Genomic DNA, 12,661 nt, shown 5'->3' on the forward strand with positions numbered 1-12,661 from the left:
CCTTTCCCCTTCTTTGTGAGTTGGGGGGGAGGGGGGGGGTAGGGGATTAGATGAGCGCTAATTGTGTTCTGTTCTTGTGGAGTAGATTGGAAAGCTGTAGACGAGTTTTATAGGATTGCGCTGTGAGTTAACTCTTCCCAGAGCAGCAGATTAATGGGGATGGAGACGCTGATTCATGTTTTATGGATGCAGCGAGCACGGCGCGAAAGATAATGGACCTCCGGGGATACGGGAGGAGATGAGTCGCCAGCCGTACTATACGGCGTTTGTGCTTGATGCGGATGGGAATAATATCGAGGCTGTTTGTGCGCCGAGGGAGCCGAAGTGGATGAAGAAGGAGAACTAAGATGGATTGAATTGGGTTGGAGCTTAGGGGTGGAACGGGAGGCGGGTATGGTGGGTGGAATGGATGGAATGGATGGATGTACTAACAGAGGAGTCAACAGATAGAGAATTTGTGCTTGTTCTGGGAAGTGTTCTCTGATTCCTTATCCGTCTTATTTGAAGACTAGATATTGAGATCGAATGTGGTTTGACATAGGATTGAACGAGTAATAATTAAATTTCGTACATAAGTTAGATGGAGAAGGAGTGCATGTCATCGCATTCCTTCTGGACTAGTGATTGAAAATATACCAAGGCATACCTTAGGTACTGAACGATTTGTCTTTATATCTATTCTTCCCCGATCCCTTTCAATTATTTAGCCCAAGACCTTTAACTGTCTCTCACGATAGTTCAACCTTCTTCAACTCCAGATACTGAGCAATCAACCCCTTCACCGTTTCCTCAAAGTCAGTATGCTTCCACCCAAACACCCTCTCCGTCTCACTCGCATCAAGCCGCCACTTAATTGTCGTCAAGCTCCCTTCAAGCTTCAACAACCCTGTCTCAACCTCCTTCGAAAAGTACTTTCTCGCCACCCTTTGCACATCCTTATCCCAGTTTACACCCTCGGGTGTATCAGAGGCAAGGATATACTCCGTATTCCCCGGGACAAGATCCGAGTCTACGGCATCCACATGAGACTTTGCCACATCAGACACGTGAACCGGTACGGCGACGTAGGGGAAAGGCGAGTTTAGGTCTGCGGTAAGTGCAGGCGCGAGAACGGATGCTCTTGTTCCCTCTAGCACAGCCGAGGCAGGGATAGGGGTGTTTGTTTCTGAGGGGATGAGTCTGTCGTCGGGACCGATCACGACACCTGCGAGGAGGTTGACAAAGTCGAAAGACGGTGAGCGGGAGGCAATGAAGTCGTGTGTGGCTTTTCGGGCGAGGCCTTTGGAGATCCAGTAGGCTTCCATTGGGGAGGTTGGGGTGGTGGAGAGGGAGGGGTTTATGTCTTTGGCTGTTCAGGAAACAAGTTAGTGGAGGCTGGAAGGTAGGAGGAGTTGGGGACGGACGTGTATAGAGTCTTTCGGAGTCGGGGTTCATGTTCCACTCGAAGGGGATGAGTGTGACGCCTAGGTAGAATTAAGTGTCAATTATCAGAGATCACAGCTTCAAACGGACAGACATACAAGAACTGGTAACAACAACCCGTCGAACAGTCTTGACCCTCTCCGCGGCGTCTAGGAACACCGTCACCATGGACACCGCCGGATCGATGATATCTTCTTGGTACTTATCCGTCTGGATCGCCAGCGGCGAGGCAAGGTGGATGATCACGGTGATCCCATGAAGAACATTATAGACGGCATCTTTGGCCAGAAAGTCCGGCACGACAGCAAACTCGAGTTTACCTGACTTCGAGGCGTTGGAGATAGCAGCGCTCTTCTTCTGAATTTCTGTGACATGGGTTTCTTTGCGGACGAGAGCGCGGACGGTGTAGCCACGCTCAAGGGCGATGAGAAGAGTTTTGAAGCCGATATAGCCGGAGACACCGGTGATCTAGGGTTGTTATGAGTGGATAGAAGAAAGGAACCAGCGTCAAGAATTCTTACGAGAAGCTTCTCCTTAGAGATATCCAGAGGAGCCATGGCGTTTAGATAAGGTGAGGCGACGGGTAAAAATAGCAAAAATAGAGCTGAAGAATTCTTGGTTAGAGATCTGAGAGTGAGTCTGTGCCGATAGATTAAATCTCAGTTAGAAATCGAATCAATATATACTGCCCATCGTACCCGGAATTCCAGGTCTGTATAGACCCCAACCCGACAGCTTAACCGTAACCGGCAAAACTAGCGGAGTAGCGCAACCAAACAACAGCCTCTGGCCCAGTAATATTAGTGAGTTGTAGCTTAAGATCTGCTCTATCTCCGAGAGTCTTCGTCATTTCAAGGTCAGCAGAATCAATCTCCGTAAACTCCTTTGAGTCAAACTTAATTCAACTCCCACCTGGATTGTAATTTAGCAACCACGTGGCATAAGCTTGACTTCAATCGCACTTGGTACTAAGGTTCGCAAACTAGGTTTCAAGGTTACAAGCTTCTTTCCTAATCTTGGTTCCAGCCTACTTCGATAATTGGACCGGGAGATCTAGGACTACATTTCGAGTCAAGAGTTCCGAAAAGCTTACAGCCACGTCGAGCCGTTGATCTACGAACCGTTCTATTTCATATGACCTAAGGGAGCATAAGTGTGCTCATGAGCTCTACTTCGTTTGAGACGGCATCATAAGATTTCTCGACTATTCTGCTGCAAGAAATAAGAAAGAAACAAATCCAAAGCACTGCATGTTATCATCCCAGTTGTCCATGCAACAAGCCGATCGAATCATACATCCTGTGGAATGTCGACATAGATAACAAGGCGAACCATAAAAAACGAAGAATGCCAAAAGAGACCTTCAAGGTCACTCCGACAGTAATAACGAGGTAATCACATCCGCGGCCCTGACAGGCTACAACTTCAAATCCCTCCCCCCTCTCCATTCCACAGCCTTCACCATCGGATACATCGCCGCAGTAGTCTGCCTCGCAACAATACCCTCCGTAGTGGTAACACCCTCACACGCAGCAGTTGTAATAGCTTCACAGACCGGCACATCCTCATCACCAACCTCAAACTCCCAACCCGCAACCTCCCGGACGTTCGCAAACAACCTCCACCTCGCCACAGCCCGAGGTTCATCCGAGCCCTGAACCTTGATGTAATGGTTGATAGGTGAGAACTCGACAATAGCCTTCCCCTCGACACTGTGTGACATCTCCGCAAATTTTCTCCCGGGCGCTTTATACGCGATTATGTTGGGCGGTTGTGGCTGGGACCCATCTGGTGACGATCCTGGTGGATAGAGATATGTCTGGAACTGGTCTGCAAGCCATTGCGCGCGCTCGGGATAGGCCAATGGCCCGGAGTTGCCTTGATCAAACGGGTGGACGACAAATATCTTGGGCGTGTAAGAGTGATGTAGAGGACCTGGGGAATTAGTTGAGCCTATAAGGTCTTTGATCGGTTCAACGGCATCGGCCTTCTCGACGCCATTGACAAGAGCACCAAACGAAGCCTGTTGAAAGAACTCATCCGAGGTTGGCACATCATCGACATCATCATTCTTCCCCGCCCCCTCGGGCCTCTGCACGAAAACGGGATCTTCGTAGATATGCGAGAGGTAGACGCCCTTTTTGGAAACGATGATGACAGAGGTGCAGCCAAACAAACCCTTCACCCCCGCGGCAGTCTTCTCTTTTGTGAAGGGGAAAAATTGTCCGACGGTATCGTGTCTCTTGTGGTTTAGCCATTTGTTTTCGGACTCGAGCTTTTCGGCGATGGCGCGCATCCAGCGGAATGTTGGGAAGGTGTTTGGGGCGAGGGAGGGGAGGGGGTCGAAGAGGGGATTAGGGTTCCCGCGAGGACTAAGGTCAATGTCTTTGCGATTGAGATTGTGAATGATGGTGTTTGAATTGGTTGGGGGATGTGCGGTGTCGATATTGTCAGCGTCAGGCTCGCTGGTGGCAGTAGTAGTGGTGGGCTCTCTGGTGAGGGTTATAGTGGAGGTATGATCGTGCGAGAAGGTGATGCAGTCATAGTCCGTGTTGTCCTGGGGGTTACAGCCATGGCCTGTAGTACTGGTAGAGACACCGGGTGAGGTGACCACGAGGATATCGATGTCGTTGCGAGTGAGGGTGTTCAGGGTAGGAACAGGCTCAGGTGAGCTGTCGACAGTGGGGTTATCATGAACGGAAGTGTTGGCCACTCTAGCGACGTCCGCTACTGCACGATGAGCAGTCGGAGCTAGGAGGAAGAAGTTCAGCAAATCCAAGAGCCGCATATTTTCAACATTGGCTTGAAGGTGAGAGGCAAGTTGGAAGAGAAGAGCCCCCAGGGCCATATATAACTCACAAAAACTGCACATTCACTCATTTCACAGGTGTGGGGTCGAGTCTCACCCTTGCGAAGATAACCAGCTCATGTTGCGTAATAATCAGCTCTTGTCGCAGAAAGCCTTGTGGAAGCATTGAGGGAGTTTCAACAAGCGTAGGTGAAAGTGGCTCTTGACTTGCAGGTGGATCTCTCTCACTTATGCCTATGATCGAATATCTAAGTGTCAACCATTCTTCCATCGAGCATATCTTCCAACGACAACAAAGACTTTGGTTGCTTTTCAATTGCAAGGGAGGTCTTACTAATAAGACCAGTGAAAGGTGACATGCAGAAAGCTAACACTATTGTGTTGTCTCGCAAGTTGACCTTTGGCTTCCAAGGTCGTTTCTTAGCACCACCAATATACCATCGTCTGGGCTCAAAGGTGTTTTCTCCTTCCACTCGTACACCTAACGACGCCTTTGCAGACATAACCCCGGAGATCAAGATGCATGCTCTCAACAGATACAAATGTTACTACATCTAGTGCTAGGACTCTTGGTCCAGAAAGAAAGCATGCATCTACAGCTGCGAGTCCGTGACGATTATCTCAAAATCGCACCAGTCTACGGAGGTGCCTATAGTGGTTTCAGAACCAATCACCACAAACGTTGGACAATCCTTCAGGGCTTCAGGGTGTTTGCAGTTCGAGGTCCGTTCCTTAACCTCATACCAACCGTCAAAGCTTCAGTACCCGGCAAGAATCGTTCGAACCTCGTCTAGTCCAACCGACCCGGTATTAGCACAAATGCTATTGGACTTCCTTATGCACGTAATCAAAATTCAGCAGCTGCTATAACAATGGCCCCGATGGTGTGCTCATTCAATCTGATCATGATCAAGATCCTACCTCGTATGATGTCGCCTCCGCCTCACAGCACCTCCACACCAAGACGGGCCCGGGGTCTTCTCCGCATCTCAAATGATCGACATCCCTCGAATATTAACCGGTTGAGCGGTTTAACCTTAATCATACTCCAGGCTATTTCAGCCTAAATGACCAGCGGTCAAATGCCGACTTTCGCACCCCCACAATTCCTCCGCTAGACCCTATATACGAATAGTGATTCAACCCTAAGTCGGGGTTGCTTCCGTACCCCGCACCGGATAATCTGCAGCACCTATACCTGACGAGTGATGACAGTGTCTATGCTTGGAGTTCGTCATTTAAGTCCGAGAGGTCCCGCGGAGGCGCAGCTCAGATCATACTTTGAAGCATCCCCTGTTTGTCGCGTCCACAATGCGAAGTTTGCTCCTTTTTCTCCTGGTTGCATATCTCGGCCTCGCGGCCGCAGAGGATGGTCTCGCTGCTTGGCTACGCTATGCACCTGTTCCTAATGGCAAACACTTACGGGAAAATATACCCTCGGTTATCGTGTCTTTGAATGCAACGGAGGGATTGCCGGTTTATACTGCCGCTCAAGAACTCGTTGATGGGATCGACGGTCTATACGGGAAGAAAGTTAAGATCCACAAAGGAAAGGGCAACAAGCCGAAGAAGAGTATAGTTGTCGGCACCGTTGATGCATATACTGAGAACGATGGCAACGTCAAAGGCATCCCAGAGCTCAGCGCAGACGGATACTATATCAAGATCACAAAAGGCAACGTCTTGATCCTCGGACAGAACGAGCGCGGGGCACTCTACGGAACGTTTCAATATCTCGAGCGACTAGCAATCGGCGAAATCTCAGATACAGCAATAACATCAAACCCAGACGCCCCGATACGCTGGGTAAATCAGTGGGATAACCTTCGAGATGGTGGGACACACGGAAGCGTTGAGCGAGGGTACGGCGGCGACTCAATTTTCTTCTGGGATGGTGTAGTCCGCGAAGATCTTAACCGTGCTGCGCAGTATGCGCGGCTCCTCGCATCGATTGGAATCAATGCTGTCGTTGTGAATAATGTCAACGCGAACGAGACGATCCTGACGGAGCAGAACATGGACGGGCTGGCCAGAATCGCGGATGAGTTTCGGCCGTATGGTGTTCAACTTGGGTTGAGCTTGAACTTCGCTTCGCCGCAGTTGCTAGGTGGATTAGATACGTTTGATCCTCTTGATGAAAGTGTTATCGACTGGTGGCAGGGCATCACCAATGATCTCTACCAACGAATCCCTGACATGGCCGGGTACCTTGTCAAAGCCAACTCCGAGGGCCAGGCGGGACCGCTCACGTACAACCGGACTCTAGCTGATGGAGCTAATCTCTTTGCCCACGCGCTGAAGCCACATGGGGGAATCATTATGTTCCGCGCGTTTGTATATGACCATAGAACCCTCGACCAGGACGTCGACTGGAAAGCGGACCGCGCGAACGCAGCGGTGGAGTTTTTCGACGGTCTTGATTCCGACTTCGAGGACAACGTCGTTATCCAAATCAAGAATGGGCCGATTGACTTCCAAGTTCGTGAGCCGGTCTCGCCGCTCTTTGCGCATTTATCGCAGACGGGCAGTGCGGTAGAGCTGCAGGTTACGCAGGAGTACCTCGGGCAACAGGCTCACGTGGTGTATCTTGCGCCGATGTGGAAGGAGGTCCTCGATTTTGATCTGCGCGTCGGCGGCGAGGATTCAGTTGTCAGTGACATTGTCAGTGGAAGGCGATTCAATAATGAACTAGGAGGATATGCTGGGGTCGTGAACGTGGGCCACAACACTACCTGGCTTGGGAGTCACCTCGCCATGTCGAATCTCTTCGCTTACGGCAAACTAGCTTGGGATCCATCTGTCGACACGACAGAGATACTGCAGACCTGGACCAAATTGACATTTAGTCACGATAAGAAGGTCATCGATGTGATCACCAAAATCTCCGAGAAATCCTGGCCGGCATATGAAGATTATTCTGGAAATCTTGGCATCCAAACCCTTACTGATATTCTCCTCGGCCATTACGGGCCAAACCCTGGATCGCAAGATGGAAACCCGTGGGGCCAGTGGACTCGCGCTGACGCCGATACAATCGGAATGGACCGCACTGTGTGGAACGGGACGGGCAACACAGGCCAATACCCCGAGGAGGTATATCAAGTATACGAGAACATCGAGACAACACCCGACAACCTATTACTCTGGTTCCACCACGTACCATATACACAAGTCCTCAAAAGCGGCAAGACAGTGATCCAGCACTTCTATGATGCGCATTACCGCGGCAGCGCAACAGCTCAAACATTCGTCTCGCTTTGGGAGAGCCTCAAAGGAAGAATCGACAAAGAGCGTTACGAGCACGTCCTCTTCCGGCTGGTGTACCAAGCAGGCCACTCTCTCGTCTGGCGGGACTCCGTCAATAACTTCTACTTCAATAAATCCAGTATTCCAGACGAAGCTGGTCGTGTCGGGAACCACCCTTATCGAATCGAGGCGGAGGATTTGGAGCTAGACGGGTATGAGCCTTACCTCGTCAGTCCCTTCGAAGCGGCAAGCGGATCATACTGCATTGTGACTGCGGATAACTCGACAGAGGGCACGGCTTCGACGAAGTTAGATGTGAAAACGGGTGTTTATAACGTTGCAGTGAACTATTTCGATCAAGCACTCGGTAACTCGACATGGACGCTGTTTCTGGACGATAGAAAGATCGGAGAGTGGAAAGGAGATCTCGAATATATTTTGGGTCGCGCGCCGTCTCCATATATCGATGGGCAGACGGCAGCGCGTGTCACGTTCAAGAATGTTCGTGTCAAGTCTGGGAGCACGTTAAGAATAGTAGGCGTGCCGGATGGGAAGGAGCCTGCGCCTCTAGACTATATTTCAATCTTGCCGGAAGGAATTATAGATTAGTGAGGGCCGGCAGTATCACATAGATAATCAGGGGGTCGGTACCTTTAAGGATTTCCTCTTAGGTAAATGGAGCAATCATTCTATGAGCTACTGGTCCTGACGGGCTCAAAGCCCGTCCATACGCGAAACGAGAGACAGAGTAGATTAGGAAGAAGCACGGCACAGGCAGCACACGTCCATAGAGTAATTTTGGCTTGCCCAAATTAGGTGAATTAAGGGGACGAACTCGAACATGATAAGGATCATATCAATAGTGGTTGATGACGCTTCCTCCGTGCTGATTCACCATCATAGAGAGACTTTTTCAAGAGCCTAAGCGGGATACTGAGTTCGGCACCTGGGCTATATGAGACGGAGGAGTCGAGGTCCTCGAGGTTTTATTCTGCCTGCATTGATGAAATTTGAGCGAAAAATCCCAACTCCAGCTGCATCACTCCCAGCCATCCTTTCCTATGCCTACTACTACTGACACGAGAGTACAATGAATGCAATGGTTGACCGCATCATCTTTTAATGATGGACTCGCTCCCTCCTTTTTCATTCACGAGGAAGGAACGATGGACATGTATGTTGGTCGCACCTTCCTAGTCCACATCGCCCCTTCCTGGATAGTTTCAATCAAAGACGGCAGGTGCACTGGACCTACAGGTTGGTTGCTCTTTCCAATACAAGGACCGTGCCTTCCTACTCCGTACTCTTGGTGTTAGAGGAAGGCGCGATGGAGGCTATTATTATTCCTGGCCGTTCCTTCCTGTTGAATATCGTTAGGTTCTTTCCTATTTCAAGCCAATGCATAACGCAGACACGAATGGCTTACCGGTCAACCGTTTCTTCTTATCTCTGCATCCGCCCAGGTCAGGTAGGTGTCCAGGCAGGTGCAGGTGTGGGATTGCTCCTTCCTAATCCAGCATGCCAGTACTGTAAGGTAGGCGTAAGTGAACGCCAGTGTTGGCTCAGGGCGCACGCCCGAGGGCAAGTTCGGCTAGTAGAGACTTCCATCAAATCTCACCTTGCTTCGTCAAGAGCTCCAGATATAATGGAGCATACTACTCATGATGGTACTGGTCCTCAATCAGCTCCAGGCTTCTTGAGGCCATGGCTGTTCTGTCCTGATTAGTATTCGCGTACACCACTTTGCAGCACAACAAACCTATAGGCACCGCTCATATTCAATGATATCACCAACACGCTCATCACAGGCCATATCCAGATTGTGCGCCTTTGATTATGCTTATTCTGGACTTGTGGGTCTACTCCGCTCAACCCGGTTCTACACCGAGGCAGGACCCAGTCAAATTGTGACCAGCGCGTTCCACAGCAATTTAATGAGCCGACAGCAGCCTGGAAATCCGAGTGTTCTCTCTGTATTCTTATTTGCTGTTCTTGCGGTCATCAAGCCATGCAACTTTGATGCGGCCTGTCACAGCGCGCGATGTTTTTGATCGCTGCCACAGATAAGAAGCATGCTTGAAATCGAGGGGCATGGGTAGCCCAACGCCGTTGACGATGGATTGGGGTTTAATTCCGGTAGTGCGGTAGTCCAAGCCGTTAATGACCCTTTGGATATATAACTAAAAGTTACCATCTAGAGACTGTGTATGGTATAGTTAGATCCCCCACAGGCTGTCTTCGCATCGGTTGTGTTATACGCTGAGGTAGAAAGCATAGTCGTACATGCGATGTCGCTAGCCTGAATAGACATACCTGGGTACTTTCTAGCCTGACGCTCTTTATTGCTTTTGTGGAAATTTAGGCCATAGCATGGTCTGATATGGCCAAGAAGCTAGTCTGCTCATTGGGTGTTCTGTGTGGTAGTGTTAGAAACCCAGGTTCAGATCAAGAGCCCAATGAAGCCACTCTCGACTTTTGATTATAGCAGTAATGCCTTCCAGGGGCAAGAGCACTATAAACCCTTTTTCGTTGCCATCTGACTACCCAATATCAGACTTGGCAGGGCCAACCAGAAGGAAGCTGTCAAACAGACGCTACAACAAGCGCCTCTGTTAACCTCCACACGCACATTAGTAGCCGACATGACCAAGCCCAATTTGGCGAAAGCAAAGAAAGAGCTCGAGACTCAATATGCGCAGGTCTTGGAATGGATTCGTGCTTGTCAAGACTGTCATGGAATGGAGGGCTCTGATTGGCTAGCACTAGCTATACCCGGAGTTCCGGGTTCATCATCAACGACCACCAGCACTCTCAGCCCCTACATCACCCCCGTATTCATCTACCCAAAATCATCAAAATAATCGCAATCATGGATTTAGGAAATCATAATCCACAGAAGAAGACCCAGTGCCCCTTTTGTGCTACTACTTTCAGCCATCGTGAGACATCTTGAGCTTGATCTCCGAGACATCTCTCACCTTTGTATAGGGTCGTCGCTCATTCGCCACCTCCGGAAGAAGTGCAACCAGCCTCAACCGCAGTCTATCCGCCGTAAAGCATGCAGCCAGTGTGTGACCGACAAGACTCGCTGTAACCTAGATCGTCCGACCTGCTCTCGATGTTCCCTGCGGCAGATTCCTTGTCATTATCCGTACCCCACTCCAGAGCCATCCAACTCCCCATCACCAGAGAGCGATGAGCAAGAAGTGGCTCCGCAAGCGCCCCCTTTGGGTGTTTCCGAGGCACCGAGAACAACAGCAGTGCTTACCGAGCCACCAGCTGCCCCCTCGCCAAACTTGTTTGAGACTCTTTTCCCAGACCCATCGAATTGGGACTTGACCGTCCCGATAGATCTCAACCCATTTTTCTCGCCACGCCGCGATTCGACAGCTGTTGTTCTTAGTGAAGCTGCTCAGATCTATTCTACTGACTCTATCGGTGGCCCTTCGACCGCTCTGGTCTCGCCGAAACCTCCTGTAGATGCCCCTTCGCCGGCAATGCTTCATCATAGCATGGAGTTCATCTTTCGGGTTCTGCGTACTTGGCCCAAGATGCTTGCTGACGAGTTCCAAACTCCTCCTTTGATTCACCACAGCCATCTCAAGCACAGTGGCTCACTCCCACGGCCCCTTGCCAACTGCTTTACCCTGGTCCGAATGTGGCACGGTCAATGCCAAGGGGCCGGGGACATGGTGAACAGGTTGATTGAAGCCGAAGTAGACAACCTTCTCAATAAGGTGTGTCCCGGTCTTTCATATAACCTACCCACATTTCTGACATAAATCTTAGTTTGAGGAACTCGACGAAGCCTCTCTCCTCGCTGTTCTCCAAGCAGTAGTGATCTACCTGATCATTCTCCTCTTCCCACAAGGAGGGTCTCGCCCAATCCCGCCCGACACCAACGTCTTCCGCAAAGTCCAAGACCTGGTAAACTTCACCGTCAGATCAGGCCTCTTCCTTCCAGAAGAGCGAGAGCAAATGCGTCCCACATGGGCGGCTTGGATCCACGTTACGTCCAAGCGACGGGCCGTGCTCGCCCTCCACCTCCTACAATGGGCCTACGCTATCTTCCACAACACCCCGTCACTCAATACTAGAGAGGTCGGATTCATGCCCGCCCCCGCCGCGAAGATTCTCTGGCAAGCCCAGACCGAGCAGGAGTGGAACTCACTCTACATCAAGTGGTTAGCGCGGTGGGATGGACGAGGGTATTTACAGGGCGAGTTTGAGCACATTCCGACGGGGATCAAGATGGACCCGCGCACGGAGAAATGGTTGGAGGAAACGGATGAGTTTGGAATGATTATGATGTCGATTGGTGAGTGTTTACCTGTGTCTTTCGAGCAATCTATACTGATAGAGTATAGTGAATGCCGCCGAACACCTTTATCCCAGTTTCTTTCCAATGGTTCATTAAGATACACCCTTGCTTGACGAATAGTATTTCACCATTTCCTCGACTTGCAAAGCAAGGCATCTGCATCATCGGGGTACAAAGTCAATTTCTTACTCGCTCGACGCTCTATATTCGGGCAATGTACCACCTATTCGGCTTGCGAACCACGGATGCCTGCCTCTTTGGGATACAAAGTCAATTTCCTACTCGCTCAGTGCTGCGTATCTTACTACTCATCATATTCTCAGGTTTGCGAGCCACGAGCACTGTATCTCCGTGGTACAGAGGCAACTTCATTGTCGCCTTGCGCTTTCTTTTCAACGGCTGAACGAGGCTTCTTATCCGACTGGTTCTATTTCAACGCCTGTTGTTGCGAACCACGGGTGCCTGCATCTCCAAATACCAAATCCGCTCCATACTCGCTCAACAATCTTCTATTCGACGGTGGCCAAAGCTAACTCCTGGCTCTCTTTGAGCTCACCATATTCTCGAAGACACGCATCACATGTATCAATGATACCAAAATGGGCTTTCCGAAACCCTGACAGTACTATACAGTGAGCCTCAATCCTTCAAGCAGTGCGTCTCCTGGCACGAGCGATGAGGTATTGCTTTCCACCTTTTATAGGCTGGGGGCTGGAGCAAGGAGCAACCTGTTCTGAACGTGTTGACATGATCGATCGGCGAGCCCTGCAAATACCATATTTCTACTCCTGAGTCTCTTCTTGTTCATGGACTTCTATAGATCTCTATATTTCAGTGACCGATGTATATTGATTGGTCTTTTC

General features: G+C 50.2%; 4 protein-coding genes across 4 annotated transcripts; 2 read left to right on the forward strand and 2 right to left on the reverse strand.

Annotated features, from left to right (window-relative positions):
• Window positions 1–728: 728 nt before the first annotated feature.
• BJY04DRAFT_217625 (NAD(P)-binding protein) lies at window positions 729–1,979 on the reverse strand (the record flags this gene model as incomplete). Its single annotated transcript, XM_073716098.1, has 4 exons — window positions 729–1,348; window positions 1,404–1,463; window positions 1,521–1,890; window positions 1,944–1,979. The coding sequence occupies 4 exons, from the start codon at window positions 1,977–1,979 to the stop codon at window positions 729–731; spliced, it is 1,086 nt and encodes a 361-aa protein (XP_073571734.1).
• Window positions 1,980–2,839: 860 nt separating this feature from the next.
• BJY04DRAFT_217626 (uncharacterized protein) lies at window positions 2,840–4,210 on the reverse strand (the record flags this gene model as incomplete). The annotated part of the gene is made up of 1 exon (XM_073716099.1): window positions 2,840–4,210. One exon carries the CDS (start codon window positions 4,208–4,210, stop codon window positions 2,840–2,842), a length of 1,371 nt encoding a protein of 456 aa, XP_073571735.1.
• Window positions 4,211–5,542: 1,332 nt separating this feature from the next.
• aguA (alpha-glucuronidase) lies at window positions 5,543–8,119 on the forward strand (the record flags this gene model as incomplete). Its single annotated transcript, XM_073718622.1, has 1 exon — window positions 5,543–8,119. The coding sequence occupies one exon, from the start codon at window positions 5,543–5,545 to the stop codon at window positions 8,084–8,086; it is 2,544 nt and encodes an 847-aa protein (XP_073571736.1). The 3' UTR covers window positions 8,087–8,119.
• A 2,208-nt stretch (window positions 8,120–10,327) lies between these two features.
• On the forward strand, window positions 10,328–12,637 carry BJY04DRAFT_187669 (uncharacterized protein). The gene is made up of 4 exons (XM_073711079.1): window positions 10,328–10,416; window positions 10,466–11,214; window positions 11,267–11,795; window positions 11,845–12,637. Exons 1-4 carry the CDS (start codon window positions 10,347–10,349, stop codon window positions 11,892–11,894), a joined length of 1,398 nt encoding a protein of 465 aa, XP_073571737.1. The 5' UTR covers window positions 10,328–10,346; the 3' UTR covers window positions 11,895–12,637.
• Window positions 12,638–12,661: the final 24 nt, after the last annotated feature.

Source organism: Aspergillus karnatakaensis (assembly GCF_047715665.1).
Source record: "Aspergillus karnatakaensis strain CBS 102800 unplaced genomic scaffold BJY04scaffold_21, whole genome shotgun sequence".
Lineage (NCBI taxonomy): Eukaryota > Fungi > Ascomycota > Eurotiomycetes > Eurotiales > Aspergillaceae > Aspergillus > Aspergillus karnatakaensis.

Coding starts and splice junctions, on each gene's coding strand:
- BJY04DRAFT_187669 (XM_073711079.1), top strand. CDS start 10,347: ATGGATTTAGGAAATCATAATCCACAGAAGAAGACCCAGTGCCCCTTT. Junction 11,215..11,266: donor TAGACAACCTTCTCAATAAG/GTGTGTCCCGGT, acceptor CATAAATCTTAG/TTTGAGGAACTCGACGAAGC. Junction 11,796..11,844: donor AATGATTATGATGTCGATTG/GTGAGTGTTTAC, acceptor GATAGAGTATAG/TGAATGCCGCCGAACACCTT.